This window comes from Chlamydomonas reinhardtii, chromosome 8 (genome assembly GCF_000002595.2).
Source record: "Chlamydomonas reinhardtii strain CC-503 cw92 mt+ chromosome 8, whole genome shotgun sequence".
Taxonomy (NCBI): Eukaryota; Viridiplantae; Chlorophyta; class Chlorophyceae; order Chlamydomonadales; family Chlamydomonadaceae; genus Chlamydomonas; species Chlamydomonas reinhardtii.
The window spans coordinates 2,606,196-2,633,841 of NC_057011.1; the positions used below are offsets into that span (position 1 = coordinate 2,606,196).

Consider the following 27,646-nt stretch of genomic DNA (forward strand, 5'->3'; position numbering starts at 1 on the left):
CTGCGGGCTCCATACACCACAACTCCAGACGGCACAGCTACGAAGTACACAGCTCGTCGGCTCGTCCTCGCCTACCGCCAGCCCCATGTGCGTTACCAGCACCCCTCTCGCGACACTCCCTCGGTCCGTTGGGAGCGCGACGCAGCCTTACATCAAACTATCGTCAATCACGGTTCCCCCATTACAACCCGTGGTTGGTCCCCTTCCGGCAGGAGCGCTGCGCCTCTGCTGCGCGCGTGTACCGTCATGCGCGTCAGCAAAACATCGACACAACCTGCCAGCTACCGTCGGTACAGTAACAGCGCGCGAACGACGCACCAATGCCTTGTCCCTTCTTGCTACGCATTTATGTGGGCACGGGTGGGAGCCACACACATCGGGACTACGCTTTCCTGCCCCTTGCCATGTTCCATCACGAGCGCGTGTACCGTTGTGGTGTGTGCGATGGGACAGGATATAGGCAGGTTGGCGAGGTCCCGTAGGGTGCAGCTGACGCTGTTGCGGTGTGTGTGCCTGGTGCTATCGCCTGGCCGGGCGCCCGAGGCCCCGAGCATGAGAAATGCGCATCAGCAAACGACCAGCTCGCCAGCAAGTCAGCAATCCCCCGGTACAGTAACTCTGGCGTTATACCAGCCACGCAATGATGCCTTGACACCTGCGATTGAGTGTTGTGGTCTGCACGCTACGGGACTACGCCAACCTGCCCCTTACCCTGTCCCATCGCCTCCACACACCGTGTGTGTCCTGTGTGCACGGCAGGGCGCGGCTTAGACCGTTGCACCTTGCCGCCCGACGTCTTCCGCTTGCGTGGACAGGAGGGCGCTCCACGCCTCCACAGCCCATAAAGAAAGGGCCCCGCAGCAGGGGTCGTATCTTGTTTTCGGGGTATTGTCTTGTTCGGGTGGCCGCCGTCTTTTGTCTGGGCACATGGCGGTTTGGGGGCTTCTCCATAGGAAATCGGACAAAACCCGCCCCAAACCCGGGCCAACAAAGTCTCGCCCCAGACATTAACCCCCGGAAGGAATGTCTAGGAAAGGCCCAAATGGCCGATTAATGTCTGGAGACATCAAGATAGGAGCCCTGCCCCGCAGGCTGCGGCCACTTGGGTGGCTTGGCGCCCTGGCGGCATAGCTGCCGCTCGCTGGCTGCGGCCGCCAGGGTTAGACGTCATTGGTGCCTTGTTGGCAGCGGGCTGTGGCCTGTGGGCAGCTGTCCAGACAGCGACACAGCGGAGGCGACAGCACTGCCCAGCTGCCCTGCCCGCCGTGCCCCGGTGCCCAGGAATGCACTGTGCGCAGCTGCGCGGTAGCTAGGGCAGTCCATTCGCCAGTGGGGCTAAGTGACCAGGCTGATGATGCACAGAAGTTAAGCGCAGAAGCCAAGGCCTCGCATCCCAAGGTGTGTCGCCGTATGCTGTTACGCCTGCAATAGCTTGAGGCTGCGCCCTCAGGCGAAGCCGGAAGCCCTTGCTCGAGGCCTCCAGCGTACCGTAGTTGCCTTTGTTCGTGTAGTGCGAGCGGCAGAGACGGCTCTGCAGCGCTGCCACCGGGGGCGCCGATATGAATGTAGGCCCAAACGGCTGATGGCGCCGACCGCCACAGCGCACCACGCACATCACCCTTGGCGCGTGGCAAACCCTGAAACCACGAAGGGGATTCATGGAACCCCATGGCAAGTTGACACCACGACGCGGACAAGTCGGTTATGCTTCCCTCCGTGGCACCAACACTGCACGCCCTAGAACTTTGCCCTGGAACGTTCCAGCGCGCACGCCGACCGCTGATGACACGCTTGCAGCCGGCGGTGACTGCGCGATTGACCAATTGCGAATGCATGGGCCACCGCAGTTGTGAAGTACTTTATAACATACAAACAATCAAGTCACCAAAGGCGACTACGCGAGACGCACGACTGCGCGCCGCAAAAGGACAAATCAATCGACCAACGCGCTCGTGTCTACATTGCCGTTGAGTAACTCATTGATACTACCAACGCCTGCATATCAACTATATCAATCAAAATGGCGCCGCTAGCACCAGGGTCTCTTGAGGCCGTCAAAATCGACCTCTCGCACCAGGAAATGGACCGCCTGGTGACAGAGCTAGAGAACATCTGGCAGATGTTCACGGTCAACGACGATGGGCCAAGCGGCATTGAATGGCTGCCCGTGGCCGGAATCGCGAATGCGCTTCGCGAGGACCTGGGCTATGAGGATATGGACGAGTGAGCGCTAATACGCATCGCAGTATCAGCAATCCCAGTGGCGATGGGGGTAGCAGGAAGGCACTCCTGCAAGCCGGGGTGGCCCAGGGGAAGGTGTCCAGGCCGCAGGGTTTCGCGTGCCACCTTGCTGAAGACGGGTTGCCAAGCAACTGTGTGTCGCCGGACATCAGCCCGCGACCATGCGACATGCGGCTTCGTTGATGTGTCACAGGTTTGAGGACGCGCTGGGCGGCACCTTTGCGGACTTCCTGGATAAACTGCCGCGCGTGGTGAAGCGCGAGCAGGAGGGCCGTTGGTACTTCCAGGTGGGTGGGTGAGCAAGCGGTGGCGTGTGTGTCAGGAAGGCAAAAGGGAAAGGGTCGACACAGGCGGCGTACGTACCGGTATGTGTGTGCGTGTGTGCATATGTGTGTGTAATGGTCAACGTGTGACAGCCTTGTTTGCAACATGGGCTAGCAGTGAAGCCACTGCTTTCAACGGACTGGCCATGGCCTGGTGCAAGGCCGGCATTGGGCTGCGGGCATGGGTCGGGGGGCCCACGCGATATCAGCCTGTACCGGGCTCACTCAGGGGCAGTGAAGGTTGCACGATGGCCAGGCAAGGCCTCTGAGCAGTGGCCATCTGGCCCGAGCACTTGAAGATTCTGCCATCTGGGATTGCTTGCGGGGCGCATCGTAGGTCCGGCCTTCGGTGGAGTGTTCGATACGCCGGCCCAATCGATGTGTTCGAATCAGCGCGGGTTCAGGCGCCGCATGCGCACGCTGCCAACCCTACACCTCCAAACCTTCCCGACGCCCACATTCACGCAGATTACGCCGGAGCCGCCGCAGAGCGAGTGGAAGCCGGTGCGCATGACGCTGACCATCCAGAACCGTCAGGACCTGTGGCGCGTGTGCCTCAAGTCGCCGCACGCGCGCGTCGAGATCCCCGAGCTGGAGTTTGAGATCTCCGTTGATGGTGAGGCCGGCCTGGTGGCTGATAGTTAGTTGGTCTGGTGGATGGTATGACAGTAGGTGGTTGGTTGGTTGGTTGGTTACACGGGGGCAACGACGGTTGCAACCGCTACCTGAGCTTTGGCGGCTTGGGGCAGAGGGATGAAAGAAGTGGTGGTCGGCGTGTGGGCAGCAGAGGAAGAGGGAAACAGGGGAGGGAGGAAATTACGTAGGGCGGACTGCGGGGATGTAAAACCTGTGGTGGGCCAAGGGACTGTGGGGCCGCCCTGGAAGCTTCAGTATGCCGGCCACTTCCCGTCGTCTGATTCCCTGCGTCCCGGCCCCTCATCACAATGTCCGTCCTCTTCCCGCTCGCAGGCAAGAAGCACATTGACTCCATCTACAACCACATCGCGCAGGTCAGTGGCCGGGCAGGTTGCTGGCTGAGTCGGGGCCCGCCTGCTGCACCTGCGGGCGTGCTGCCTACATCATTTACACACCCCTGCCTCTATTTCCTCCCAACGCCTGCTCACCCCTTACCCCGTGATGGAACTTGCTCGTTGGGCTCGGGCACACAACCGCCTTTTCTCTGCTCATGCTCTGCTCCTCCAGTTTGGGTGTTCCCCTCCCCACTCCCCACCCACTCACCTCCCCACTCCACGTCTCCCACATCCCCCCCTGCCTCCCCCCGCACCCCGCCTCCCCTCACTCCACTCTGCCCGCCCCGCCTCCCGCCCCACCCCACCCTGCAGGCCATCTTCAACCTGGGCAACTACGTGAGCAGCACGCGCAACTCCATGCCGCCTGACACCGCGGCCAAGATCATGGAGACGGTGGAGCAGCTCAACATCCTGCTGGACGTGGAGAAGCCCTGGACGTGGATCGTGCACGACCCCAGCGGCATCAGCGAGTTCAAGCCGGCGGACGGCGTGCTGGTGGACGAGTTGTGAGCCAGGCGTGATGGTGGCGACTTCATACGGTGGCGAGTGGCGTGTGTATGCATGCGTATGTGTGTGTGTGTGTGTGTGTGTGTGTGTGTGTGTGTGTGTGTGTGTGTGTGTGTGTGTGTTGTGCTGTGGGTAGGCACGATGTTGTGAGCGGCCTGGAAGTGTGACAGGCGGTGTGGCGGGTGGTGTGTGTGGGGTGGGGGGCGTGCATGGTGCTGCGGTGGGGCTGAGCTGGCGGGCTGAGTAAGGAGGTGGGGAGCTGAGGCTGGGGTAGGGGTGGGGGTGGAGCACGGCGCAGCGACCGCGCTTTGGCGCTGACATACGGGTCTGAGAGTAACAGAGAGGGCAGAGAGCGAAACGGAGCGCAAAGTGCGTGTCTGAGAGTGAGAGCGAGACTGCGAGAGAGCGAGGGAAAGGCGTGCGCGCGCGTGCGCGAGTGCTGGACTGCTGGAGGGGTGCACGGGGCAGGAGGTGAACACGACAATGGGGCACGCCAGGGCATCTGGCGTCAGGCATTTGTCATGTGACCATATGGGTTCACGGATGCCTCGTGGCCTCATGGTGCTGACGGCGAGGCACAAGGAACTTGTAACTTACCGCACTGTCAGTGCATTTGCGCTCCCCATCACTCGATCCTGACAGCCGGATAGGCCTGATATCATCCAGGGCCAAGATGCCACGTGTCATTCATGCCCTGTGCTTGTCGTCGGCGCCAACAGGGCGATGGGCAGTTGGCGCGTCGGCGTCATCTGCTGCAGAGCGTTTCCGGACTTAAACCCAGCAACAGGTGTTGTGCGCGTAGGGCAACCAAGGCCACGGGGCCGCCGCCCGTACACGTCTTTCAGTAGAGTGTCCAAGGTCACAAGGTCACCCAACAGGTGCACTCGGCAGTGGCGAAACCCACAGGCGTCCAAGGTGAAGGGCACGCATGTCCAAGCCCACGTTGGCGTCCAAGTGTGTCCAGCAGCCACCGCTTCAGACTCAGTGATTTCAATGGCCCCAGCCCCGTCCTACGGTAGTAACGTGAACACGCGCCCCGTCCTATAGTAGCGTCAACTGGTCATACATCCGAGCTCGTCTAACAGTCAGCACAAAAGGGAGAATGAAATGCAGTTCCGTGAGTCACACCATGAATAGTCTGCCGCCTCTGGGCACCCTGGCGCCATACGACACGCATCGCCACTGATTCCTTCTCGCACCCCGGCGTCGGCCGCAGCTTACAATATGCCTGACCGTCAAGTGCCGCCACGCACGCACCGTACCGCCGCTGCCCTCGCAGCACCCGCTCCCTTATCGTACCTTTCCACATCGACACGTCATCCATCGCATCTGAAACCATAGCGCCGTACCCTACCGCACACAGCCCGGCTTCCTCCCAGTGCCACACAGCGCTGAGAGGTCGCGTTGCTGCATCGCATACACTGTCTCTGCGCTGTTTCCTTGTGCTCTTGCTAATCAGAGGTCCTGCAGCAGCGAGGCCAGCTGTCGCATCTTCACCACGCTGCTCGCCTTCTGCCGCTCCACCGCCTCCAGCAGCGCCCGCATCTCGCCCTCCACCTCGCCCACCCGCGCCGCCAGCCGCGCCGCCTCCGCGCCCCGCGCCGCCGCCGCCTCGCCCGCCTCCGCCGCGGCCCGCCGCGCCTCCGTCAGCTGCACCGCCGCGTCCTCCAACTGCCCCCGCGCGTGCTCCAGCTCCCGAGCTAGGCGGTCGTGTCGGACCGCCGCCTCGGCGGCGCGTGCCTCGGCGGCGGCGGCCGCCTCCGCCGCCGTGGCGGCGTCGGCACGCGCAGCGTCTCGCTCCTCCCGGATCCGCTGCTCGCGCTTCTCGAAGAGGCCTGTGGTGATGCGAGGGCGATGGGGAGCAGGACGGCGGTTGGGGCGTGCTGGTGTCGCGTGTGTGCCGCGTGTCAAGCAGTGCCGCGCACAGGGCAGTGAGTGCCGCGGAGACGGGAGATGCGCAGCATATCCCTGCACCATACCCACGCCACGCCCCACCAGCAGCGCCGCCGCCCCCCGCACTGCTCACCCTTCACCCGGTCGACCTCCTCCTCCACGTATTTGATCATGCGGTCCTTGTCCGCCACCGCCTCATTGGCCGCGCGCAGCCGTGCCTCCAGCTCCTTGGCGCGACCCGCCGCCTCCGCCGCCGCCGCCCGCGCCCCGGCGGCCGCCGCCTCCGCCGCCTGCAGCTCCTGCCTGCGGTGGCGGCATGCGGCGCCGACACACACACACACAACGGTCTTTCGTTTCGGTTTTCAACGCAACCTTCAGGCGCTAGCCGTCATCAGCAGGAAACACACCGCTAAGGCCCATGCCGTCCGTGCTGACATAGCCCAGAGCCCAGAGCACGGGCGCCCTCACAAAGGGGACACGGCCTAGGGCTCAGGGCCACCCCCCAACCCCACCCCACACGCACCTGAGCTGCGCCCGCTCGCCCAGTCCCGCCTCGTCCTCCTCGCGCTGCTGCTGCTCCCGCGCCAGCGCCGCCTCCGCCTCCTCCGCCGCGCGCCGGGACTCATCCGCCTCCGCCTGGGGTAGGGGCGCAAGAGGCGGTTTCCGGGCGAGTGTTACCGGGACAGCAGCGGTGCACAACAGCGTGAAGAGGTTGCCGAAGCGGGGGTGGGGGGGTGGGCGAATGCGAGGGTTGCGGTAATGCGCTTTATGGTGTTGCTGCGGTGTTCAGAGTGATTGCCTGCCCGGCTGGCAGGTGGAGCAACATCGCTGACATGGCTCAAACAGCAGCCACCCGCACGCTGACTGAGGCAAACCCTAGTTCCGGCTGCTCCTCTCCCCCCCCCCTTCTGCACTCGCTCGTCACCTGCAGGTCCCCCAGCTCGGCCTTGAGCGACTGGATGGTGTCGTGGGCGCTGTCCAGCATGGCCACCTTGATCTGCGCAGGCGCACGAGTGGGGATGTGTGTTCGTGTGTGCTGTGTGTGTGTTGAATTCCATTTGGGTGGGGAAGGAGGGTGTGTGTACGCGTGCGTCATGAGCTCCATTCCTGCGTGTCAGAAGCGCACGGGCCGCAGCCCGGGGGTTTGCATGAATGGTGCGAGAGCGAGCGAGTGCGCCGCCTCCGCTACCGTCTCCACCGCCCCCCTCTCCCCACCTTGACTGCGTCCTGCGCCGCCGCCAGTTCCTGCCGCAGCCTGTCCGCCGCCGCCTCGCCCCGCGCCGCCTCCTCCCGCGCCGCCGCCGCCGCCGCTTCCACGCTGCGAAGGCGGGAGGCCAGCTCCTCCGCCGCGCGGGAGCCCGACACCTGCAGCTCCGTGACCCGCCGCTCCGCCTCCTGCCAGCGCCGCCGCATGTCGTCCGCCTGTGGGTTGGTGTAGTGGGCGGTCGGGCCATTTCTGGGCAACCACCATTTCGCCTTGTTGCACACACCGCATGCGTAGCGGCACAGCGGCACACAGAGGCACACGGCGGCAGCGGCACCACCAAATGCACCCACCCGGTTGGCTCCAAGGCCCGCCAGTGAACAACATCGCCTACATGCCCCCGCCCTTCCTGCTCCACTCCCGCTCCCACCTTTGTCTTCATCACGAGCCGCAACACACAAGCCCCCAGCACCACCCGCTTCCCTTCATACATGCCTTCCCACCCTCCTGCCCACCGGCCCTCCTTCCTGCCTTCCCACCCGCTCCTTCCCGCCTCCCACCTCCTCCCCCCCCCCCGCTACCTCCCCCCTCCCCCACCTGCTCGCGGTACATGTCGCGCTCCGCCACCGCCCGCTTGAGCCCCAGGTTCTCAGCTGCCAGCGCGTCGTAGGCCTCGGGGCCGCACGCCTGGAGGCGGCAGCAGCAACGGCAGCAGTAGCGGGTCGGGCACGGCGGCACGGCGGTGCGGAGGCAGCAGAGCAGGTGGTCAGAGGCGGCGGATGGAGAGGCAGGCGGAGCACACCACCGTGGCACACACACCAAACGTGCATTGTATGCACGTTTTGCATTTACCAATTCTCGTGGGGTTCTAACACACAAGCACGCACCTTCAGCCGTGCCGCAAGCGCCTCCTTGTCTCGCTGCAGCGCCTGTGCAATGATGCCACAAGAATGATATTACCATTGTGTGCATTCCGTCAAAGTCGCATCAGGTGGTGGCAGTACTCGCATCGCATCGCCCTCTCCCAAGCCCATGACACTTGGCGCTTTTTGGAAGCGCGCAGGCGCCTGAAGCAACTGAACGCCAACATTAACACAATACACGTGCAGCCCGAGTACCGATCCCGCCCCCCACGTGCCTCAGTCCACCCATACCACTCCAGGACCCCGCGTTTCTCCCCACCTGAATGGCCGCCTTCTGCTGCTGCACCACCCCCGTGAAGTCCGTCACCAGGCCCTCCGCCTCGCGCGACTTGGCCGCCGCCGCCGCCAGCGCCCCCCTCAGCTCCGCCGCCTCCGCCTGCGCCGCCCGCAGCGCCTGCGCCGCCACCGCCTGCTCCTTGTCGCTCTCCTGTGACATGGCATTACAGTATCTATTGCGTGACGATGACATTCAAGGTCGCCATGTTAAGATGTGGTTGTGTATGGTCTACTCAGCTTACTACCGTCCGTGGCACCTACGGCCGGTTGCTGTCGCGTGTTCATGGTCTTTGGCCTAGCGTACGCCCGGCACGTGCTGTGGCAGCGTGGCCGCGCGCACGTGTACACACACAGCCAACAAACCCCACCTGCGCAGTGCGTACGCTCTTCCACTCCCCTCGCTCTTTTGCATTGGGTTCAGTTTAGCTTGGGCTGGTAACTACAATTCCCCATGGCTACAACTTCACTTCTGAGCCCATCAAGACTGTGACCCCCCCTGTAATTCTCGTTCTGGTTTTGGTTTCGTTTGGGCTGGTATTTATCCCCCTCCCCCCCCCCCCCACCACCACCTTGAGCACGAACTGCAGCTGCGCCTTGAGGAACGCCGCCTGCTCCTGCAGCCCGCCGCGCTCCGTCTGGGCCTGTGAGCATGTGCGTGTGTGCAAAGCACAGGGGAGAGGTGTGCGTGTGTGTGCATGTGCATGTGTGTGTGTGTGTGTGTGTGTGTGCGCGCGCATGCCCATAAGAACGGCAATTGCAACACAGCCCGTGCCGGCAGATGTACACGACGGCGTTGCAAGACGTCACGCTGGTTGGCTGATGAGCAGCTGGGATGTGGGCGCTGGCCGCCCCAGTCAATGCAGTCAGAACGACAGCCGACGCCGTGCCCGAGCAGGCACCACCACCGACGCAGTGTAGGTGTGTATGTGTGTGTGTACACACGCCCCGCAGGCCACGCACCTGCAGCGCGGCAGCCGCCTTGCCCCTCTCCTCAGCGGCGGCGCGCTCCTTCTCCACCGCAGCACTCAGCGCATCCTGCAAACACACATGCAAACACGCATTCCCTAACGCTCTCTGACACACTCTACAATAATACGCGGCCCGATTGCGAAGTGACTCGAGCGCCCATCGAGCGCCCGTGCTCTGGGCATGTGTGTGGACTGGGCGCGCTGCACAAAGACCCAGCAGCGCCATCCCTTCGCCTCGCGCCGGTTCCAGCTCAACACCCCATGAATGCAAACGGCTCGACCTGCTTACGCTAGCCCCCATCTGCCCCACTTGGAACTGGGATCAACTGCACCCCCGCTCACACACACACACACCAGCCCCACCTGGTGTGCCCGCGCCGCCGCCTCCAGCTCCCGCTCGTGCTGCGCACGTGCCGCCGTCAGCGCCGCGGTGAGCTGGTTGATCTCGGCCCGCGACTCGGCGTCTCGGCGCTGGTGCTCGGACAGCTGCTGCTCCGCCGCCGCCAGCCGCGATTTGAGCATGTCGATCTGCACACAGTATCAGCTTTGCTCAAGTTTGCTGTAGTTTGCGCAAGCTTGTTCAAGGTTACCGGTGCCCCCCTGCCCGCCCGCTTGCCGCGGCCGCAACCGCAGCTGCAGCCGAAGCCGCCACCGCAGCCGAGAAGTAGTCATAGCACAACACCCCGCACCTGTGCATTTGCGTCGGCCATGGTGGTGGCGATCTGCGCCGTCATGGACACCGCCACACTGCTGCTCTGCTGCAGCGCCGCCTCCAGGCTGCCCACCTGGCGCACAACACACACAGCGAGTTATAGATAAAAGTGAAGTTATAGAATAAAGTGAGACGAGTTGGTCTGAATTGGACACGGCCAGGTCACATTTTCTTGACCTCGTACGTGGATTTTATGGCAGCTGGGAGCTTATTGCTAGAACCCCACCTTGGCCTCTGCAGCCTGCGCCGCGGCTCTCGCCACCGCCAGCTCCGCCGCCGCCGCGGCTTGCACCGCCGCCGCCGCCTCTCTCCCGGCTGCGGCCTCCCGCGCCGCCGCCTCCAGCGCGCCCACCCGCCGCCGCTCCTCCTCCAGGGCCGCCGCCGCGGACCGCTGCTGGTCCTGCAACTGCTGATCTAGCCGCGCGGCCTCATCACGAAGCCTGCACGCGAGGATGTCAATGGGCGAGCTTCACATACGGTACACTGGCCGCATTTACTGGCCGCATTTGCTGCATTCCATAAACCACAAACGTACGGCGCGCAGTAGTGTGGGAAGGCCACAAATGGACCCTGTACCCGCGAATGACGCATGGCTTGCTTGGATGTGCACCGTTGCGGCCTTTGGCAAACCAGGTCCCTCCTCGCGCTGACCAGTCTCCAGTCCCCAGTCCCCCAGTCCCTCCCCAGGCACCTGGCCACGTCCTGCTCCAGCGCCACACACCGACCGCGGAGCTCCTCCTCGCCGCGCGCGTGCGCCGCCGCGCGCTGCCCCGCCTCCGCCGCGGCCTTGCGCGCAGACTCCAGCTCCTGACTGCAGCGCGGGGGCCGCAGCAGCGGAACAGCCAAGGGGCGAAACAATCACCATTTGCACTGACGCAGGCGTGAACACATCAAACTCCCATGAGACCCCTTGCCCCATGCGTAGCCCAAGCCCGGCCACGCTGCTGACTGAACCCCACCGCCCCAGCCTGACCGCCCCAGCCTCACCACCCCAACTTTGCCGCCGCCAGTCCAAATACCCCAAGCCCCCACCCCACATGCGGCTGCAGCTTCTCCTTGCCGCGCTGCTGTTCCCTTACGGGAGTGGTCCAGATTTAACCCCCACCCCACTCACAGCGCCTTGGACACGGCGTGCGAGGCCTCCCTGAATCCGTCCTCCACCTTGCGGTGCGCCTCCTCCTGCGCCGCCGCTACCGCCGCCGCCATGCCCGCCCGCAGCGCCTCCTCCGAGCCGTTGCGCCGCTGCAGCTCCCCTGTATGACGGCGGAGGGGGAGGCGGATGTGGGATGGGTGTGTGTGTGCGTGTGTGCGCGTGTGTGTCATCGCAGGAGGTCCTGGCAACAGCGGACGTAGTTCAACAGGCATGTGTTGACAGGCCTCTTGATGCCTGGTGCACGGCATACCGTAAAAGCGCCCGCTCGCTCGAGCACAGCCCGACTCAGTCGCCTGTCACCTCCACGCCTGCTGGTCTGTCACCATTCCCTCCACGCTACATCAACACAATGTGCCTGCCCCGATTCCCCAACACCCCGCCCGCACCCCAACCCCAGTGCCCACCCGTCATGTCTGCCAGCTGCTTGCGCAGCTGCTCCGCCTCGCCCTGCAGCCTCCGCACCAGCGGCGTCTGGCCCTCCGCCGTCTGCACAGCCGCCTCGCACACCACCACGTTGACCACACGCGGCGGCGGCTGCGGCGGCGGCGGCGGCGGGTGCCCTGCCGCTGGCCCTGCCCACAGCCCGGATGACCCAGCCCCTGCACCTGCCCCTGGCTCGCCTCCCGCTCCTGCCTGCTGGTCGGACGCCGGGCGCGTGTCTGGTTGCATTTGCTGGTGGTGCTGCTGCTGGTACTGGTGCTGCTGGTGTTGATACTGCTGGTGCTGGTGCTGCTGTTGTTGTAGTTGTTGCTGCTGTTGTGCCCCGGACGTGTAAGGAGGCGCGCTGCCGCCGCCTGGCGCCGAGTGCTGCGGCCAGCGTGCCGCAGGCGGGTACCCCCCTGCCTGGTCCCCATGCCCCCCGTGTTGCCCCTGTTGCCCCTGTTGCCCGGGGTCCGGCGGCACAGCCATCCGTTGCTGTCCCCCCTGGTGCTGCTGCTGCCACCCAGGCGGCGGCCCGCCACCTTGCCCCGCGCCCGCCGGCCCTGCCTGCCGGTTTCCCGGCTGCTGCCGCCCCGGCGGTCCCCACTGCTGCTGATGCTGCTGCTGGTTGTACTGCTGTTGCCCCTGGTGCTGCTGGTGCTGTGACTGGGCGCGTGCGTGCGGGTGGTGCGGCTGCCGGCTCCCCGGCTGGGCCGCCGCCGCCGCTCCTGCGGATCCCGGCCCCGGCCCCGCCCCTGCGCCCTGCGCTTCTTGTGCCGCTGCCGCTGCCACCACCGCTGCCGGCGGCGCCATCCCGGGCCCGCCCAGCGCCGAGGCGGGGTCGAAGCTGTGCAGCCGCATGGCCGCGAACTGCTGTGCAGCAGCCACGTCGTAGGGCGCGGCCAGAGCCTCCGCCGAGCTCACGGAGTCCAGCTGCGTCACCTGCCCCGTACAACGGTTTGGCCGCAAAATGTTGATGCAAAAGGGGCTTGTTCAGCGCGCTGTTGGCTTAGGATGAAGCGCGTGATGCGGCCACACAATGCCTACCCGAGTTCCAGTGCTCCTCAAGATGGCGCCTAGGCCCTGGTCGGTACGCGCTTCCACGTGCCCTCGCCTACCTGTGACAGCACGGACGCGAGCGCCTGCGCGTAGTTGGGCAGGCTGCAGACTGGGTTGCCGGCCACCTGCAGCCAGCGCAGCCCCATGCAGCCCACCAGCACCGAGAAGGCTTGCAGGTTGTGCAGCTGGTTCTGCTTCAGGTTGAGGTTCTTCAGCTTGCACAGCGGCCCCGCCAGCGCCGCCAGCCCCGCTATGCTGGTGATGTAGTTAAAGGAGAGGTTGAGGGTCTCCAGGTTGGAGAGGCCGTCCAGGCCGGTCACGGTTTGCAGCCGATTGCTGGCGAGGTTAAGCGATGTGAGGCGGGTGAGGCCGCGCAGCGCGCCGGCGTCGATGGCCGACACGGCGTTGGACGAGAGGTTGAGGTCCACGAGCGCGGTGAGGCCCGTGAGGCCATCTATGTGCGCAATGTTGTTGCCGTGCAGGCAGAGCCGGCGCAGGTTGGTGAGGCGGTGCAGGTCCGGCACCTGGGCGATGCTCACGAAGCCCCGTCCCACGCAGCTGACGCTGACCTCCGCCTCCAGGTCCAGCGAGTCCCTGGCGGATGCCTCCGCCGCTGTCAACTCGCTCATTTGCGCTAGGTCATCCGAGCACTGGTCAAAGAACGTTCATTGTCAACGACAGTGACAGCTCCGTGGTTCCATGCTCGAAGACAGAAAGGTTCAGGTTTACGTATTTACAGAAGCTGTATTAAAGCAACAAAGCGAGCATTCGCAGCGCCCTTCCGAAGTGGGCTGTGCGATGGGGCGCGAGTTCCATTCTACTGCTCCCTCACTAATCTACAGCGCAGTGACCCTCTTGTACTTTGTCTTTGCATACCGCTTGCTACTGCTTCCACACAGCTAGGCTAGCGCAAACAAAGATGCAGGTCTTTGCCAATCGCCAGGCCTCGGGTTTCAAGGCCCGCGCGGAGCGCCCTTCGCGGATCTCCCGTGTGCTCGTGCCTGTGGTTCACGCCGTCGCTGCGGGTAAGTGGTCGGAGGGCCCGGGGAAGACTCGGGCAAGTCTGCCATCGCACTGTGCGAGGCTCTTCTTGGTCGCTCGAATTACTGGCCAAAATTCAATAGCATCGACTTAGCGTGAATCCTGGGCGCTCCCGGGCGATGCCCGCGGCAAGAAGCGCGAAGCGTAGACTACGCCTGTTCGAGCGGAGCGTCCGCGCTGAGGCGGGTCTGGTTGTTTCTTAGGTCCGCTTGATTTGGAAACTGTGCACATGTCACGGCCTAGCAGCTGGGCACCAGCAGGCTGAACAGAAATGCGGGATGCATGCATAGACGTCCCGGAGGGCTGAGTGTATCTCGCGGCAGGCCCGTCTTGCGAAAGGTGCCTCCATGTAGTGTGTTGGGCCGGGCAAGGATTCTTGGTGAGCATGCAAGTCTTGTTGTTGGCCCCTGACCCTGTGCTCCGGGCCCCAGCGAACCTGCGTGCTGGCGCGGCTCCGGACGGTCCGGAGCCGTGCGCACACTGGATTCGCTCTCTGCCCACACCACCATGGTGTACGTACGCCCCCCATCCGGGCCTAATGGCAACACACCATGTATTTCCGCGCCGCGCAGAGACCAAGCAGGTCGGTCCCGATGGCCGCACGCTGCGCCGCTCGCTGAACCAGACGGGCCGCTATGTGCGCCAGCCCACCAACGACCCCGCCAGCCAGGTGCGGTGGACACTGCAGAAGAGGGGGGGTGTTACATGCCCGAGCCTAAGCCTAACGTGCAGGTTCCAGTTGGTAGGGGGGGGGCAGCGGGCAGTGGGCAGCATGAGCCTGCCCAGGGTCTCGCACCAACATAGCAGTAGAGTCACGGGGTTGGGTTTGGGACAAGCTGAGGCGGCGAGAACGTGAACCAGCCTCGCCTCGCACTCAGCCGCTCGTCCATCTCGCGTACCGTGTCCCGGCCATACCAGCACAACAGAGCGTTGTCCATCTTCCGCCCCCGCCCGTAAAACTTATATATACCTATCGCTGCTGCAGGTCAAGATGGACGAGCACGGTGTGGGCTACTCCACCAGCGGCCTGGTGGCGCAGATGCGCACCCAGAACAACCTGTGGAAGGAGGGCGACGTGACCGTCAAGCTGGCCAAGGCGTACGGCTACTGCTGGGGCGTGGAGCGCGCGGTGCGTGCAGCGGGGGTGGATTACAGGCGGGGATGAGCCGTTCAAGGGGAACGGAGTGGTTAAATCACAAGTGGGGAGTGCCGACATCCAGGGGGGAAGAGGCGGAAAAGGGGGAGGAGGCGGAGGCGGGTGCATGAGGATGGCAGTACGCCACAAAGTGTGTCTGCGTCTTTTACCCCTTTATGTGAAAAGGCGCCATCCGCCCCATGGCGTCGTGTGCATGCGTCGCCGCCACCCACCCGCCTATCCCCCCTTCCTCCCGGGCTCCCCACCTCGCTGGCCCCATCCACCAACGCGCCCACCCCGGCTCCCACCCGCCCGGCTCCCCGCTGCCTGCAGGTGCGCATGGCCTACGAGGCGCGCCTGGCGCACCCCGACAAGAAGGTGTTCGTGACCAACGAGATCATCCACAACCCCGAGGTCAACTCGGTAAGCTGGGAGATTACAGTAAAGAGGCAGACGGGCTGGGGCGCGGCTGGTGGGTGGTTGACCGGGGCAGAGGCTGAGAGCTTGTGGAACGTGCGGAGCAGACAGGGGACCACAAAGGCCTGCAGGAGCATGGTGGAGTGGGTAGGGCAGGGCGAAGGGCGTGAGGCGCAGCACTGGCACTGGAACGCGCGATTCTAACCTTGCACCGTGTGCTTCTTTTTTCTGCTCCCCCACAGCGCCTGAAGGAGATGAACATTGAGATTGTGGAGGATGAGGGCAAGGGCAAGGACTACTCCATGATTGGCGGCGGCGACGTGGTCATCTTCCCTGCCTTCGGCGCCACCGTGCAGGTGAGCGGGTGAAGATGTGTCGTGTGGGAGGGCCTTGGCGGGAAAGGGACAGGGTTGGGATGGGGTGCCCCCATGAGAGCCTTTGGGCCCAGCTCCCCAGCCTCGGTTCACAGGTTCACCAGGTGGCTGATGGTGCACGGTCTTGGGCAGGGCTGCGGAACACACCTTCTGTGCTCCAGCGTGTGTGCATGCAGAGCCCACTTGCTCATGTGCATGACTGACTCCACTAGCACCCCTTGCATGGCGTTCCCGTTTCCCCCCCTCCCACCACATGCGCCCCATCCCCGCCTCTCCCACCCCGTGCACAGGAGCTGACTGACTTCAAGGAGAAGGGCGTGCAGATGGTGGACACAACCTGCCCCTGGGTGGCTAAGGTGTGGAACAGCGTGGACACGCACACCCGCAAGCAGTACACGTCTGTCATCCACGGCAAGTACTCGCACGAGGAGACAATCGCCACCGCGTCCTTCGCCTCCAACTACATCATCGTCAAGGACCTCAAGGAGGCGCAGTACGTCTGCGACTACATCCTGCAGGGCGGCAACCGCGAGGAGTTCCTGCAGAAGTTCTCAAAGGCGGTCTCGGCCGGGTTTGATCCGGAGACCATGCTGGACCGCGTCGGTCTGGCCAACCAGACCACCATGCTCAAGGGCGAGACTGAGCAGATTGGCAAGATGCTGGAGAAGACCATGCTGACCAAGTACGGCCCCGCCAAGCTCAACGACCACTTCCTGCTCATGGAGACCATCTGCGACGCCACGCAGGAGCGCCAGGACGCGCTCTACGAGATGGTCGCCGACCCCGAGATCGACATGATGATCGTGGTCGGCGGCTTCAACAGCTCCAACACCAGCCACCTGCAGGAGATCGCCGAGCACAAGGGCCTGGCCTCGTTCTGGGTCGACTCGGCGGCGCGCATTGACGTCGAGAAGAATGTTATCCTGCACAAGCTGGCGCACGGCGAGCTGAAGGAGACCACCGGCTGGCTCAACCCCGGCAAGCCCGTCACCATCGGCATCACCAGCGGCGCCTCCACACCCGACCGCGCCGTGGAGGAGGTGCTGCACAAGGTGGGTGGCTGGGTGGCCACTGGGGGCTTGGGCGTGGGGCTTGGGGTTGGAACGCAACTGGGGGGTAAACGGAGCTGCAAGGAGCTGGGATTGAGGCGCCCGGAGCGAGGGGAGGGACTGACGGAGCGGAGGAGGGGGGCGGGGAACAAGACAGGTAGCACAGGGGGCGGGTCTGGTGAGGTGTGCGACACGCGGGTGCGCTAGTGAACATGTGGAAAGGTTAAGGGCAGAAAGTCAAGAGGTCCCAAAAAATCACTGTACACAATGGCTGAACACTGTTCATACGCTGCCTTGGCTCCGTGCGCGCCCATAGGTGTTCAAGATCTACAACCCCAACTTTGGTGGCGTTGCGCCCAAGGACTGCGGCCGCGTCGCCACCCCCGATGAGGAGCACTAAACTGCCGGCGTCTACAGCAGCGGCGGCGGCGGCTGGCGACGGCGGCGCAGGGGCAGTGTACGTCGTGGCATAGCGGCTGGTGCTGGGAGTAAGCAGCAGGGTTTCTGGAACGGTGGCTGCTCGGGCTGCCGGCGCCGGTGCGGGCTGCTAGCATTGAGGTGTGGTTGCCGAACCGCCAGGGGCTGAGCTCTGTGCGCGGGTGGTGGTAGGTGCAGGCAGAATCTTGGAGTACGAAGAGAGGCGCCGCACGCGCTCTTCAAGGATAGGATGGTGTTTCCGGGAGCTGTGGCGTAAGAGCCGTATATTTGGGGTGGGCCAACGCATACAGTGGCGCGCTCTAAGTTTTGGCGGCATGTGCTTGATGTTGTTTCTCGTGTGCGCGTGTTCTGAGCCGGAGCTGGATTGGTTGTATGCGTGTACGAATTCGGCCGCCCGTGTGTGTGAAAGGCAGGCTGCGTTAAATGTGTAGGGAGTTTCAGTGCTGCAGAGGTGTAGCGCAGCTGTTAGGTTCTTATGCATTCGGGAATGCGAGCCACAGTATGTGATTCTAGCCATCGCAGGAGCGTGTGGAGATGCGCTCTTGTGTCTTACGCAGGTACTCACCGTTGTGTGAAGGAATGGGGAGGATCAACAGGCGAGCTGTACGGTGATACCCTGCCACTGATGAGGGCGATGGTATTCACGCGGCAAGGTGCTTGGGGCTCAGTGTGGGAACGGTTGAAGATGTGTTTCATGAGGCCGTCCGCTGACCATGGAATAAGGGCGCCGCTGCCCATGGCTTGTAAGCGAACTGCACAGCCCGTCACGGCCGTGCCGCGCTTTGCAGGAGCGTACCCATACCGTATGGTAAACAGCCAAACCGGAACAAGCTGTCACCGCCACTAGGCATTTGCGACAGCGTTAAATTGTGGCGGCCTGAGCACATGGGAACTTGATTGGGCACCACTGAGGGAAGCGAGTCGCTTCTGGTCGCTTCCAGCACGACACGGGCACAGCGCGCATCTTATGGTTGCATACTACATTTCAACATATGTAACTTGTATGATCCTCTCAAAGGACTCTGGCTCAGCGAGCCGCTGGGGCGACTTGCCCAACGAGCTCATTAGGGCGATAGCGAGCTACCTGCCCGAAAACGAAGTCGCAACATCATTCAAGCTTGTAAACCAGCACTATGCACGCAGCCTCAGCGAATTCCGCGTCGTGCGGCTGTCGCAGCCGCTGCCTCAATGGACCCAGCGGAACTTCCCACCAAGAGCCGTTGCGGGGCTGGTGTTGGCTTCCCAGCCCTGGCCCTCGCACGGCTTCGTGGCGCACTGGGGCCGCCCCGAGCCGTGGCGCTGCCTCACGCTGCCGCAGCGGCGCCGGCTGCTGAGCCTGGCGGCGTCCTCGGGCGACGCCGGCAGCCTGGAGGCCGCGCTGGCGCACGGCGGCTGCACCGGATTTGAGGAACCGGCGGCGTCGGCGGCTCTTGCCGGCCGCGTGTCGGTCTGCGAGAAGCTCGTGTCTCGGGAGATTTCTGCCTTCCGCACAGTTCTATTATGCTTTGCCGCGGAGGCGGGGCATCTGGAGGTGTGCCGCTGGTTCTGGCGGGAGTTGGCGACAATGCGGCAGGCGACGACTCCAAGCACGGGCATGCACGTGGACATTGCAAGCCAGGCGTGCGCGATGGCATGTCGTGGAGGTCACGAGGAGGTCCTCAGCTGGATGCAGGGGGTTTACGAGCAGGAGGTGGCAGAAGCCATGACGCGCGGGCTGGGGGAGGGGCACGAGCTGGAGGGGTTGGAACCGGAGGCGGTGGAGGAGCAGGAGGGAGAAGGGGAGGAGGAGCAGGAGGAGGAGGTGGAGGAGGAGGTGGAGGTGGAGGAGGAGGAAGAAGCCGCCGCAGAGGAGGAGCAGGACGAAGGACAGGTGCAGCAGCAGCAGCAGCAGCAGCCTCCAGCCCAAGCCGCAGCCCGATCGACAGCCGAGCTGGCGCACGCTGTTGACATGGCTCTGTCCGCGGCGGGGGGTGGCCAAGTGGCGTGGTGCACCCGCTGGGCCGACATCGCGGGGCCACAGCAGTACTTGATGGCTGCGCTGCCAGTCAGGGCTGCTGTGGGCTGCGACTTACCCGGACTGCAGCAGCTGAGTGCACGATACAGCCCCCCATCAGCTGCATTGCGCCGCGTGCGCAAGCTCGCCGTGCCGTACTACGCCGCTGCCAGCCCCACGCCCGACTGGAGGGACAAGGTGGACTGGGCGCTGCAGCAGGATCCATTGGACATTGTGGAGGGGCCTGAGGCACATCATGTGGTTGCACAGCTTTTGGATTCGGAGGTAGGGATCTTCCGCGCCGCGGCGAGCTTCCCGGACTTGCACCTGAGGCTGCAGCACCTGCGGTCGCGCGGCCTGCCGCTGCTGTGCGCTGCGGACTTCGTTAAGCACGCGGCCGCCGCCGGCAACGCAGCCGCGCTGACGTGGCTGCTGGATCAGCCGGAGGGGCAGGAGCTGGCGGCGAGCGCCGAGCTGGGGCAGGCGGCGGCGGCGGCGGGGCATGTGCCGGTGCTGGAGTGCCTGCGCGCGCGGGGCTTGGTGTTTGATATTGCGCACGCGACCGCAGCGGCTGAAGCCTGTCGCGGCGAGGCGCTGAGGTGGATGGCGGGAGCATTGGCGGAGGGCGACGCGGCCGCATGGTCAGGCGTGTGGAGATGCGCGGCGGCTGCGGGCGTGGACCTGTCGACTCTGCGGCTGCTGCATGAGCGGTGGGGCGCGGCTGTAGACCTGGATGCGGTGGCTAAGGGTGGCAGCGTAGAGGCGCTGGAGTGGGCGTTTGGGCTGCTGGAGCAGGAGCAGGCCGGCCCAGCCGGCGTGGCGGGAGGCGGCACGGCGGGCGCGAGCGTGGTGAGTAACTACCGGAGGCTCCCTAGTTTGTGAACCGCGCCCGCTGCAGGTGACCATCTGTTTCGGGTCCCCCGCTGCCGTGTCCTTACGTCGTCGCCGCAACACCACGGTCTGTCTCCCTTGTGGCCTCTACCACACACGCCATACGCAGCCGCTGCGGATCACGTCGCTTGTGCTCTCTAACACACCAACTCACGCGGCCCCCACACACGCATCAGGGTGCTGCTGCCCAGACCGACGGCACAGGCGGCGACACGGACCCGGCGGCACGGCTGCACGGTGCCATGTGGGCCGGGCTGCATGCCGGCAACTTTGCCACTGCGACGTGGCTGCTGCGGCGGCTGCTGGACTTAACTGGCGGCGGCGCCATCGCTGAGGTAGGCGCTGACCTGGAGCGTAGGTGCGCCGAGTGCAAGCTGCCCGAGCTGGTGTTGAAGAAGGCGGCGCTGAGCTGGCTGATGGATGAGGCGATCCGGCACAAGCACCAGGAGGAGCGGCTGCCGATGAAGCAGGGGGTGGGGGAGGGGGAGCGGCTGCCGATGAAGCAGGGGGTGGGGGAGGAGGAGCGGCTGCCGATGAAGCAGGGGGTGGGGGAGGAGGAGCGGCTGCCGATGAAGCAGGGGGTGGGGGAGGAGGAGCGGCTGCCGATGAAGCAGGGGGTGGGGGAGGAGGAGCGACTGCCGATGAAGCAGGGGGTGGGGGAGGAGGAGCGACTGCCGATGAAGCAGGGGGTGGGGGGAGGAGGAGCGACTCCCGATGAAGCAGGGGGTGGGGGAGGAGGAGCGACTGCCGATGAAGCAGGGGGTGGGGGAGGAGGAGCGACTGCCGATGAAGCAGGGGGTGGGGGAGGAGGAGCGACTCCCGATGAAGCAGGGGGTGGGGGGAGGAGGAGCGACTGCCGATGAAGCAGGGGGTGGGGGGAGGAGGAGCGGCTGCCGATGAAGCAGGGGGTGGGGGAGGAGGAGCGGCTGCCGATGAAGCAGGGGGTGGGGGGAGGAGGAGCGGCTGCCGATGAAGCAGGGGGTGGGGGGAGGAGGAGCGGCTGCCGATGAAGCAGGGGGTGGGGGAGGAGGAGCGACTGCCGATGAAGCAGGGGGTGGGGGAGGAGGAGCGACTGCCGATGAAGCAGGGGGTGGGGGAGGAGGTGCGGGCGGTGGGGAGGAGGTGCGGGCGGTGGGGGAGGAGGTGCGGGCGGTGGGGGAGGAGGCGGCGTGAATGCTGAGGAGGAGCGGTGACGGCCTGTAGGGTTTAGGGGCCTGAGGAGGAGCGGTGACGGGCTAGAGGAGCAGGGGTGCCACGCGAGACGCGGCCATAGAGAGTCAAGGAGCAGTTAGGTACCGTACTGAACGGGTGTGGTGGTGTTGCGGCAGTGCTGGCGCGTGGCTGGGGCGCGTGAGGCCGTGAGGCTTTATGTCGCCTGCGCAGCTCTGTGCAGTACGGCAGGAGGGGTTAGCCCCACTTTGCAATGGGACACACAGAGGCTGGCAGCTGGGCAGGAGGTGTGTTTGGATGTGGGCAAAGCAGAGTCATGGTGCGCAGCGCGGGTGCTGCTGCGCGTTGCTGTTGCACGCGCACCGCTATTGGCACGGTGCGTGGCGTTGGCAGGTTTGATAGCGTTGGGAAGATGCAGTCGATTGGGCATGGCAGGCTGATGACGTCATGGGGAGGCGAGCAGTGCGACCGGCAGAAGGCGCATTTGCCGGCAAGCGAGGGATGCCGCGAGGTGGACATTGGTGGCTGGGTCAGACGGTACCGCTGGCGCGTGTGCGGGCGGCCGATGCACACTGGACAGCTAGGACGTACAGTAATGTAAGCATGTAAGGATGATGTAAGGATGTGAGGATGACTACCCCGCTGATGGGCGCGTTGACAGTTGACTGGGGTAGCCAGGTAGGGCTGCTTGTGCTCTGGTGGCGCCCGGGGATATGGTACCGTACCTCGGGTGCAAGTAAGGACACACGGGCCGCCACTGGACAGGAGGAGGCTGCAAGGCACGGACGCTATCTGCCGTACCGTACTGACAACACATAAAATCGTGTTGGAACTAAACAGGCTGACACAGAATCTGGTGATGGGCTCTGGCAGAAGCCAGGCCGAATTACACGGACGCTAGCTACCGTATCAGGACAGACGGGGGTATGGGTTGGCGTCTTGGCGACGGAGCTGCACACCCCTCTAATCACACCTGACCACAACCCCCGGTTTGTCTTTGGGCGCGCAGCGCAGGCGAAGGCGAGAGGAACGTGGCAGGGTAGCACGCAAGGTTGGAGCTGGAGGGGAATTTGGGGAAGTGGCCGACGGGGGGCATCTTGGGGGATTGGTCGGTTGTCTGTCTCGCGCGGCATCTTGGTTGGCCTGCCACGTTCCTCTCGCCTTCGCCTTCGCTGCGCGCCCAAAGACAAACCGGGGGTGCTGTCCCTTCTTGTAATGTCGCATTCATCTCGGTTGGCGGCAGGGGTTGGGAGGCCAGTCCTGCTGCGCATCTCAGCTGTCACCCGCCCATTCTAATTCTGGGAGAACAGTCCAGTACAGGGGTTCAGTACTCTCCATCCTGGTCCAGTAGTGTCCATTGCACATTTGCAACGCGTTACTGGATTGCTTGGCGCGTACCCCTTCATGGCGGCGGCACGCAGCCACGACACACCGTGCACTCTCAACCCCACCTGCACCCAGCAACCCTAGCCACCACGAGCCACCACAGCGGTTCAGCAAAGTCTCCAAAAGGCCGATGCACCTGCAGCTTCATGTCGACATGCAAACACACGCGCTGATGATGGAAACACATGGGTAGCTATTGCTGCCACTTCGGTTACGGACCCTACCTTTGTCCCCCAGGGCCGCCCATCAGCAAGAGGAGCACGAGGAAAGACATCACTCCTGGAGAGCGTCTTAGAAGGTGGGGCCATGACACGGAGCACCACACCGTCTCCTCCCCAGGTTGCCCTTGGACGCGGCCGAGGGGGGGGGGGGGGGCGTGGCAGGCGTCCGCCGCGCAGGTCGGCGGGTGACCCGGGGGACAACTGCCCGAACGGACGGTTTAGGCCAGGCAGTTGACTGTGTAACAAGCTCAAAACCGCAGTGCAAGAACCACTTGTGGCAGCCAAGCCAGCGAAGCGAGCGCGGACTCCCCGCCGCGCAAGCCGCGATGGAGTTGCAACCTCTTTAACGTAATTCAAAATATTGGTGGGTACGCACTAATTGCTTAGATGCCAAGTAATTGTTCAGACTCGTCAACGTCCCCGCAGTGTCAACCGGCCGCGGGACCTTGACGCGCGGGAAGCGTAAAGCAAGTGATCTGACGACCGAGGCTCTACTCGCTTTTATATCACATCTACTCAATTCCAAACATTGCAACTTGCTCAAGCCATTCGGCGCGACTACACGCAAAACTTCATTCGCGACTGCCCCGGCTTTCTTGGACCGGGCTGCGCTCGCGGCCTTCGCTCCAACGACAGCGCAATCTACCACAACTCAGCGTTTCAGCGAACACCGCCGCAGCCGATGATGCTGCGACGTCGTGTTAGCTTCTACTAGTCCTACAGACCTACTTGACCCTTCCCCTTCAACCTTGTGGAGCACCGGCGCGGCTGGTGTCTTCGCGCCCAACCCCCTCAACATCAGTTAGCTCGTCCGCTTCAGCACCAGCGCGAGCAGCATGGCAGGAGACGTGGAGGTGCTGCCAGCGGACGCGCCCGCCGGCCCCGCGCCGGCAGCCGCAACCAGCGCCAACGGCGGTCCCGGCGGCAACGGCGCCGCAGCCGCCCACGGGCGCACCGGGTCCCAAAGCGACAGGTGCGCAGCAACTGACCGGGGGACAGCCCCGCACGGGCCGGCGGGCTTTGGTGGCGTGTGGGCACGGGTGCATCCTCCTCCGTTGCCCCCCTGTCCCTTCCCTCACGGTCCGTGCCCGAGCACACACACCCTCCCAACCCCAACCCCAAACCCCCACCCCCACGCAGCCTATTCGGCGCCGGATCCTCCTCCTCCAGCGCCCTCCACGCCGCACTCAGCGGCCAGGGCTCGGCGGCGGCGCGCAAGGCGGCGGCCGGTGGCGGCGGCGGCGGTGGCGGCGGCGCGGGCGCCCCCCGCCGCATCCCCTCCCTGTCCAAACAGCTGGAGCAGTACGTGCAGGAGCTGGGCGGGGATCGGCCCATCTACAGGTGTGTGTAGGGGGGGAGGAAAGAGGCGGTCGGGCGTTGGCGGGAGAGGAGCGGTCGTTGGGATGGCCGGGCGTTTGCAGACCCTAGCCGAACCGTTGTTACAGTTACAGTTGCGTTTCCAGTGCCCCATGGGTCATGGGAGGTATCCTTGCAAGCCGTGTGTAGACACCAGCCCAAATCAAACCGAACAATAACCCAACGCAAAAGAGCGAGGAGGAGAGCGTGGGCTATGCTCTGACAACGGAGTGGCACTCGATGGGGGGCTGAGTTCCGCAAACCAGCCTGCCTCTCCCCCACCTCCTCCCTCCTCCTCCTTCCCCCTCCCCTCCTCCACCTCCGCCTCTTCTCCCTCCGCTCCGCTATCGTCCCCTCTGGACGTCGGCAGTTCTATGTTTCACACAAACGGTTCGTACTAATTGCAATTCCCTGCCCCGCAGTGTGCTGGTGGCTAACAACGGCCTGGCCGCGGTCAAGTTCATGAGGTCGGTGAGGTCGTGGGCGTCACAGGTGAGCAGGCGGCCCCGGGGGGGGGGGCGGAAGGGGGCGGAGGGGGTGGCAGACTGGAGGGGGCGGAGGAGGTGGAAGGGAGGAGGGAGGAGGGGAGGGGGCGGAGGAGGGAGGGAGGAGGGGAGGGGGAGGGCGGAGGGGGCGGAAGGGGGCGGAAGAGGGGGCGGAGGAGGGGGGGTGGGGAAGAAGGGAGTAGGCGGAGGAGGGGGCTAAGGGGGCGGAGGACTGGGGGAGGGCGGAAAGGGAGGAGGTGGCGGAGGGGGCGGAGGACTGGGTGGGGTGGGGGCGGCAAGGAAGAGTAGCGTGCGACCGTGTTGTGTGTGTACGGCTGGCACTGCCAACCCTCTCACACATGCCCGCCACCGATCCTCACACACCCCCTCACACACACGTGCCCCTCCTTACCCGCCCCTCCTAACCCCTTTACGCAACCCCGCTCCCCCCCCCTCATCCCCGCCTCCCCCTCCAGGCCCTCGGTAACGCCCGCGCGGTGTCGCTGGTGGCTCTGGCCACACCCGACGACATGCGCATCAACGCCGAGCACATCAGCCTGGCAGACCAGTTCGTGGAGGTGGGGCAGGGAGTTGGGTTGGGGGAGGTGGGTGAGGAGGGGGGAGGGCGGGAGATGGGGGCGGGGGAGGAGATGTGTGTGGGGGAGGAGATGGTGTGTGTGTGTGTGTGCGTTTGTGGGGAGGGGAGGTGTGTGTGTGTGTGTGTGGTGGGGGAGGGGAGGCGTGTGTGTGTGTGGTGTGGGAGGGGGTTGGCTGGAGAAGGCAATGCAGTGAAGTAATTATCCCCTGCCTCCCCCACGCCCCTGCCCCACAGGTCCCGGGCGGCACCAACAACAACAACTATGCCAACGTGGAGCTCATTGTGCAGATCGCGCGGCGGGCGGGCGTGGACGCCGTGTGGCCCGGCTGGTGAGGGGAGGCGGAGGGAGGGGGGAGGAGGGAGGAGGGAGGAGGCATTGGGGGGAAGGGAGGAGGAGGGAGGAGGGAGGAGGAAGGAGGGAGGACGGAGCGGGGGGTGGGCGGGAGAAAGGGAGGCAAGGGGGGGGGGAGGCGGGGGGAATGGGGACAGGGGGGGAAGGAAGGCACGGGGGGAAGGGTGGCACGGGGGCCTCTACACTCAATGCAATGCCGCGGCTGTTCATCACCGTCCGTGGCAGAAAGCACAAGTACTAAAACTTTGTTCCTCGCCCCTGCTCCTCCTGCACGCTCCTCCCCCCGCCTCCCCAGGGGCCACGCCAGTGAGAACCCCGAGCTGCCCTCCGCACTGGCCGCACACGGCGTCAGGTTCCTGGGGCCGCCCGCGGGACCCATGGCGGCACTGGGCGACAAGGTGTGTGTGTGTGTTGGGGGGGGGGGCGGGCGTGTGTGTGTGTGGTGGTGTGGGGGGGTGGACTGACACGTATGAGTCTGCTTGCCGTGTCGGCCGCCTTCCCCTCCCTCTCTCCCTTCCTCGCTGTATCCGACGCCTTCCCCTAGCTAGCTAGCCCCTCTCTCACTTGCCCCCCCATTCATCCGCCCCTCCCTCTCCCGGTCTCCCCCTCCCTCCGCCTCTCTCCCACTCCTTCCCCCACCCCGTCTGGCCAGATCGGCTCCACGCTGCTGGCCCAGGCGGCGGGCGTGCCCACCCTGCCCTGGAGCGGCAGTGGCGTGGAGGTGAGCGTGGAGGAGGTGCGGGCGGCGGGCGGCGCCATCCCGCACCACACCTACGCCGCCGCCTGCATCGACACAGAGGACGTGGAGGCAGCGGCGGCGGCCTGCCGCAAGGTGAGGGGGGGGCGGGGAGGGGGCGGGGGCGGGAGGGGGAGGGGAGGGGAAGGGAGGGGAGGGGGCGGGTAGGAGGTTTACGGGGAAACGAACTGGGGGGCGGGGCGGGTGTGTTTTACGTGTGTGTTTGGGTTGGCATCGGGCGTGCGGGTGGGGCTGTATCACACATCCCTGCCTACCACACTCAAGCCGTAGCGCCGTTTCAACACCCCTCAACCCACCCCTCAACCAACTCTTCAACCCCACCTCTCACCAGGTCGGCTACCCGGTCATGCTCAAGGCGTCGTGGGGCGGCGGCGGCAAGGGCATCCGCAAGGTGGGTGGGCGGGAGCGAGGATGGGTGGGAGCGAGGGTGGGTGGGGGAATTACCTTCCAGCTCTCACTCCGATCCCACCAGCCACAGCTCCACTGAACCCTCCACCCATGCGTCCTCGTGTCTCTGGCCTCTTATTGGGAACGGCGAACACAGCCCCGACCAACCCCCACCCCATCCTCCACATTCCCACGACCCACCCCATTTGGTAACGGCTTCGTGTTCAGTCTTCAGTGCATCCTCTACCGCTTTTCCAACCATCCTTGCAACCCTCCTGGCTACGCCTTCCCTTCTTGACTAATCATGAATGTAAAGCCCCCTCAATACTGTACCTGACCACGCCTTCACTTCTTAAATAATCTTGATTGTAACCCACTTCACCACCTCTACCCCCCACGCAGGTCAGCTCGGACGAGGAGGTGCGGTCCGTGTTCAAGCAGGTGGCGGGCGAGGTGCCGGGCTCGCCGCTGTTCGCAATGAAGCTGGCGCCGCAGTCACGACACCTGGAGGTGCAGCTGCTGGCAGACATGCACGTGAGTGCGCGCGCGTGTGTGTGTGTGTGCGGGTTGGGGTGGGGTGGGGTGGGGGAGGTGGGGAGGTGGGGGGAGTGTGTGTGTGGGGGGGAGTGGATATGGGGGGGAGGGGGGGGCAGCGGGGGTGGAGTGGAGAGAGTGGGTTGTGGGCGTGCGGGTGTGAGTGGTGTATAGGGGCATGGCTACTTCCCCTCTCGTTGCGTTGGGCAGAGCTGGCGAGGTGGTGGTTGTGGTGGCCTTGCTGCCGTAGCAGTTCTCGCCTCCCCCTCCCCTCCCCTCCACTCCCCTTCCAACCCCTCCCTCCTCCCACCCTCTTTCAGTGCATCCTGTACCGCTTTTCCAAACATCCTTG

General features: G+C 64.8%; 5 protein-coding genes across 5 annotated transcripts in view; 4 read left to right on the top strand and 1 right to left on the bottom strand.

Annotated features, from left to right (window-relative positions):
- Positions 1-1,880: 1,880 nt before the first annotated feature.
- On the top strand, positions 1,881-4,706 carry CHLRE_08g372850v5 (uncharacterized protein). Its single transcript, XM_001701249.2, has 5 exons — positions 1,881-2,223; positions 2,435-2,528; positions 3,033-3,180; positions 3,534-3,574; positions 3,908-4,706. Exons 1-5 carry the CDS (start codon positions 2,021-2,023, stop codon positions 4,103-4,105), a joined length of 684 nt encoding a protein of 227 aa, XP_001701301.1. The 5' UTR covers positions 1,881-2,020; the 3' UTR covers positions 4,106-4,706.
- An 18-nt stretch (positions 4,707-4,724) lies between these two features.
- Positions 4,725-13,440, bottom strand: CHLRE_08g372900v5 (uncharacterized protein). The gene is made up of 17 exons (XM_001701283.2): positions 12,770-13,440; positions 11,636-12,593; positions 11,193-11,331; positions 10,770-10,889; positions 10,305-10,518; positions 10,056-10,151; positions 9,730-9,894; positions 9,359-9,433; positions 8,968-9,039; positions 8,382-8,549; positions 8,087-8,128; positions 7,797-7,886; positions 7,211-7,417; positions 6,921-6,992; positions 6,519-6,631; positions 6,129-6,298; positions 4,725-5,937 (listed from the first exon to the last, which is right to left on the bottom strand). The coding sequence occupies exons 1-17, from the start codon at positions 13,337-13,339 to the stop codon at positions 5,558-5,560; spliced, it is 3,651 nt and encodes a 1,216-aa protein (XP_001701335.1). The 5' UTR covers positions 13,340-13,440; the 3' UTR covers positions 4,725-5,557.
- Positions 13,441-13,580: 140 nt separating this feature from the next.
- On the top strand, positions 13,581-17,923 carry CHLRE_08g372950v5 (uncharacterized protein). Its single transcript, XM_001701250.2, has 7 exons — positions 13,581-13,735; positions 14,324-14,421; positions 14,737-14,880; positions 15,220-15,309; positions 15,546-15,659; positions 15,968-16,729; positions 17,043-17,923. Exons 1-7 carry the CDS (start codon positions 13,630-13,632, stop codon positions 17,124-17,126), a joined length of 1,398 nt encoding a protein of 465 aa, XP_001701302.1. The 5' UTR covers positions 13,581-13,629; the 3' UTR covers positions 17,127-17,923.
- Positions 17,924-18,030: 107 nt separating this feature from the next.
- CHLRE_08g373000v5 (uncharacterized protein) lies at positions 18,031-22,122 on the top strand. Its single transcript, XM_043065064.1, has 3 exons — positions 18,031-20,006; positions 20,225-20,521; positions 21,252-22,122. The coding sequence occupies exons 1-3, from the start codon at positions 18,168-18,170 to the stop codon at positions 21,264-21,266; spliced, it is 2,151 nt and encodes a 716-aa protein (XP_042922065.1). The 5' UTR covers positions 18,031-18,167; the 3' UTR covers positions 21,267-22,122.
- Positions 22,123-23,200: 1,078 nt separating this feature from the next.
- The window catches only part of CHLRE_08g373050v5 (uncharacterized protein), a 23,861-nt gene continuing 19,415 nt past the window's right edge, over positions 23,201-27,646 (top strand). The window contains exons 1-9 of the mRNA XM_043065065.1: positions 23,201-23,798; positions 23,966-24,166; positions 24,604-24,673; positions 25,143-25,244; positions 25,499-25,593; positions 25,912-26,014; positions 26,269-26,448; positions 26,705-26,764; positions 27,163-27,294. Of these exons, the coding sequence (XP_042922066.1) occupies positions 23,662-23,798; positions 23,966-24,166; positions 24,604-24,673; positions 25,143-25,244; positions 25,499-25,593; positions 25,912-26,014; positions 26,269-26,448; positions 26,705-26,764; positions 27,163-27,294 (1,080 nt within the window). The 5' untranslated portion in view covers positions 23,201-23,661. The remainder of the gene's footprint in view (positions 23,799-23,965; positions 24,167-24,603; positions 24,674-25,142; positions 25,245-25,498; positions 25,594-25,911; positions 26,015-26,268; positions 26,449-26,704; positions 26,765-27,162; positions 27,295-27,646) is intronic.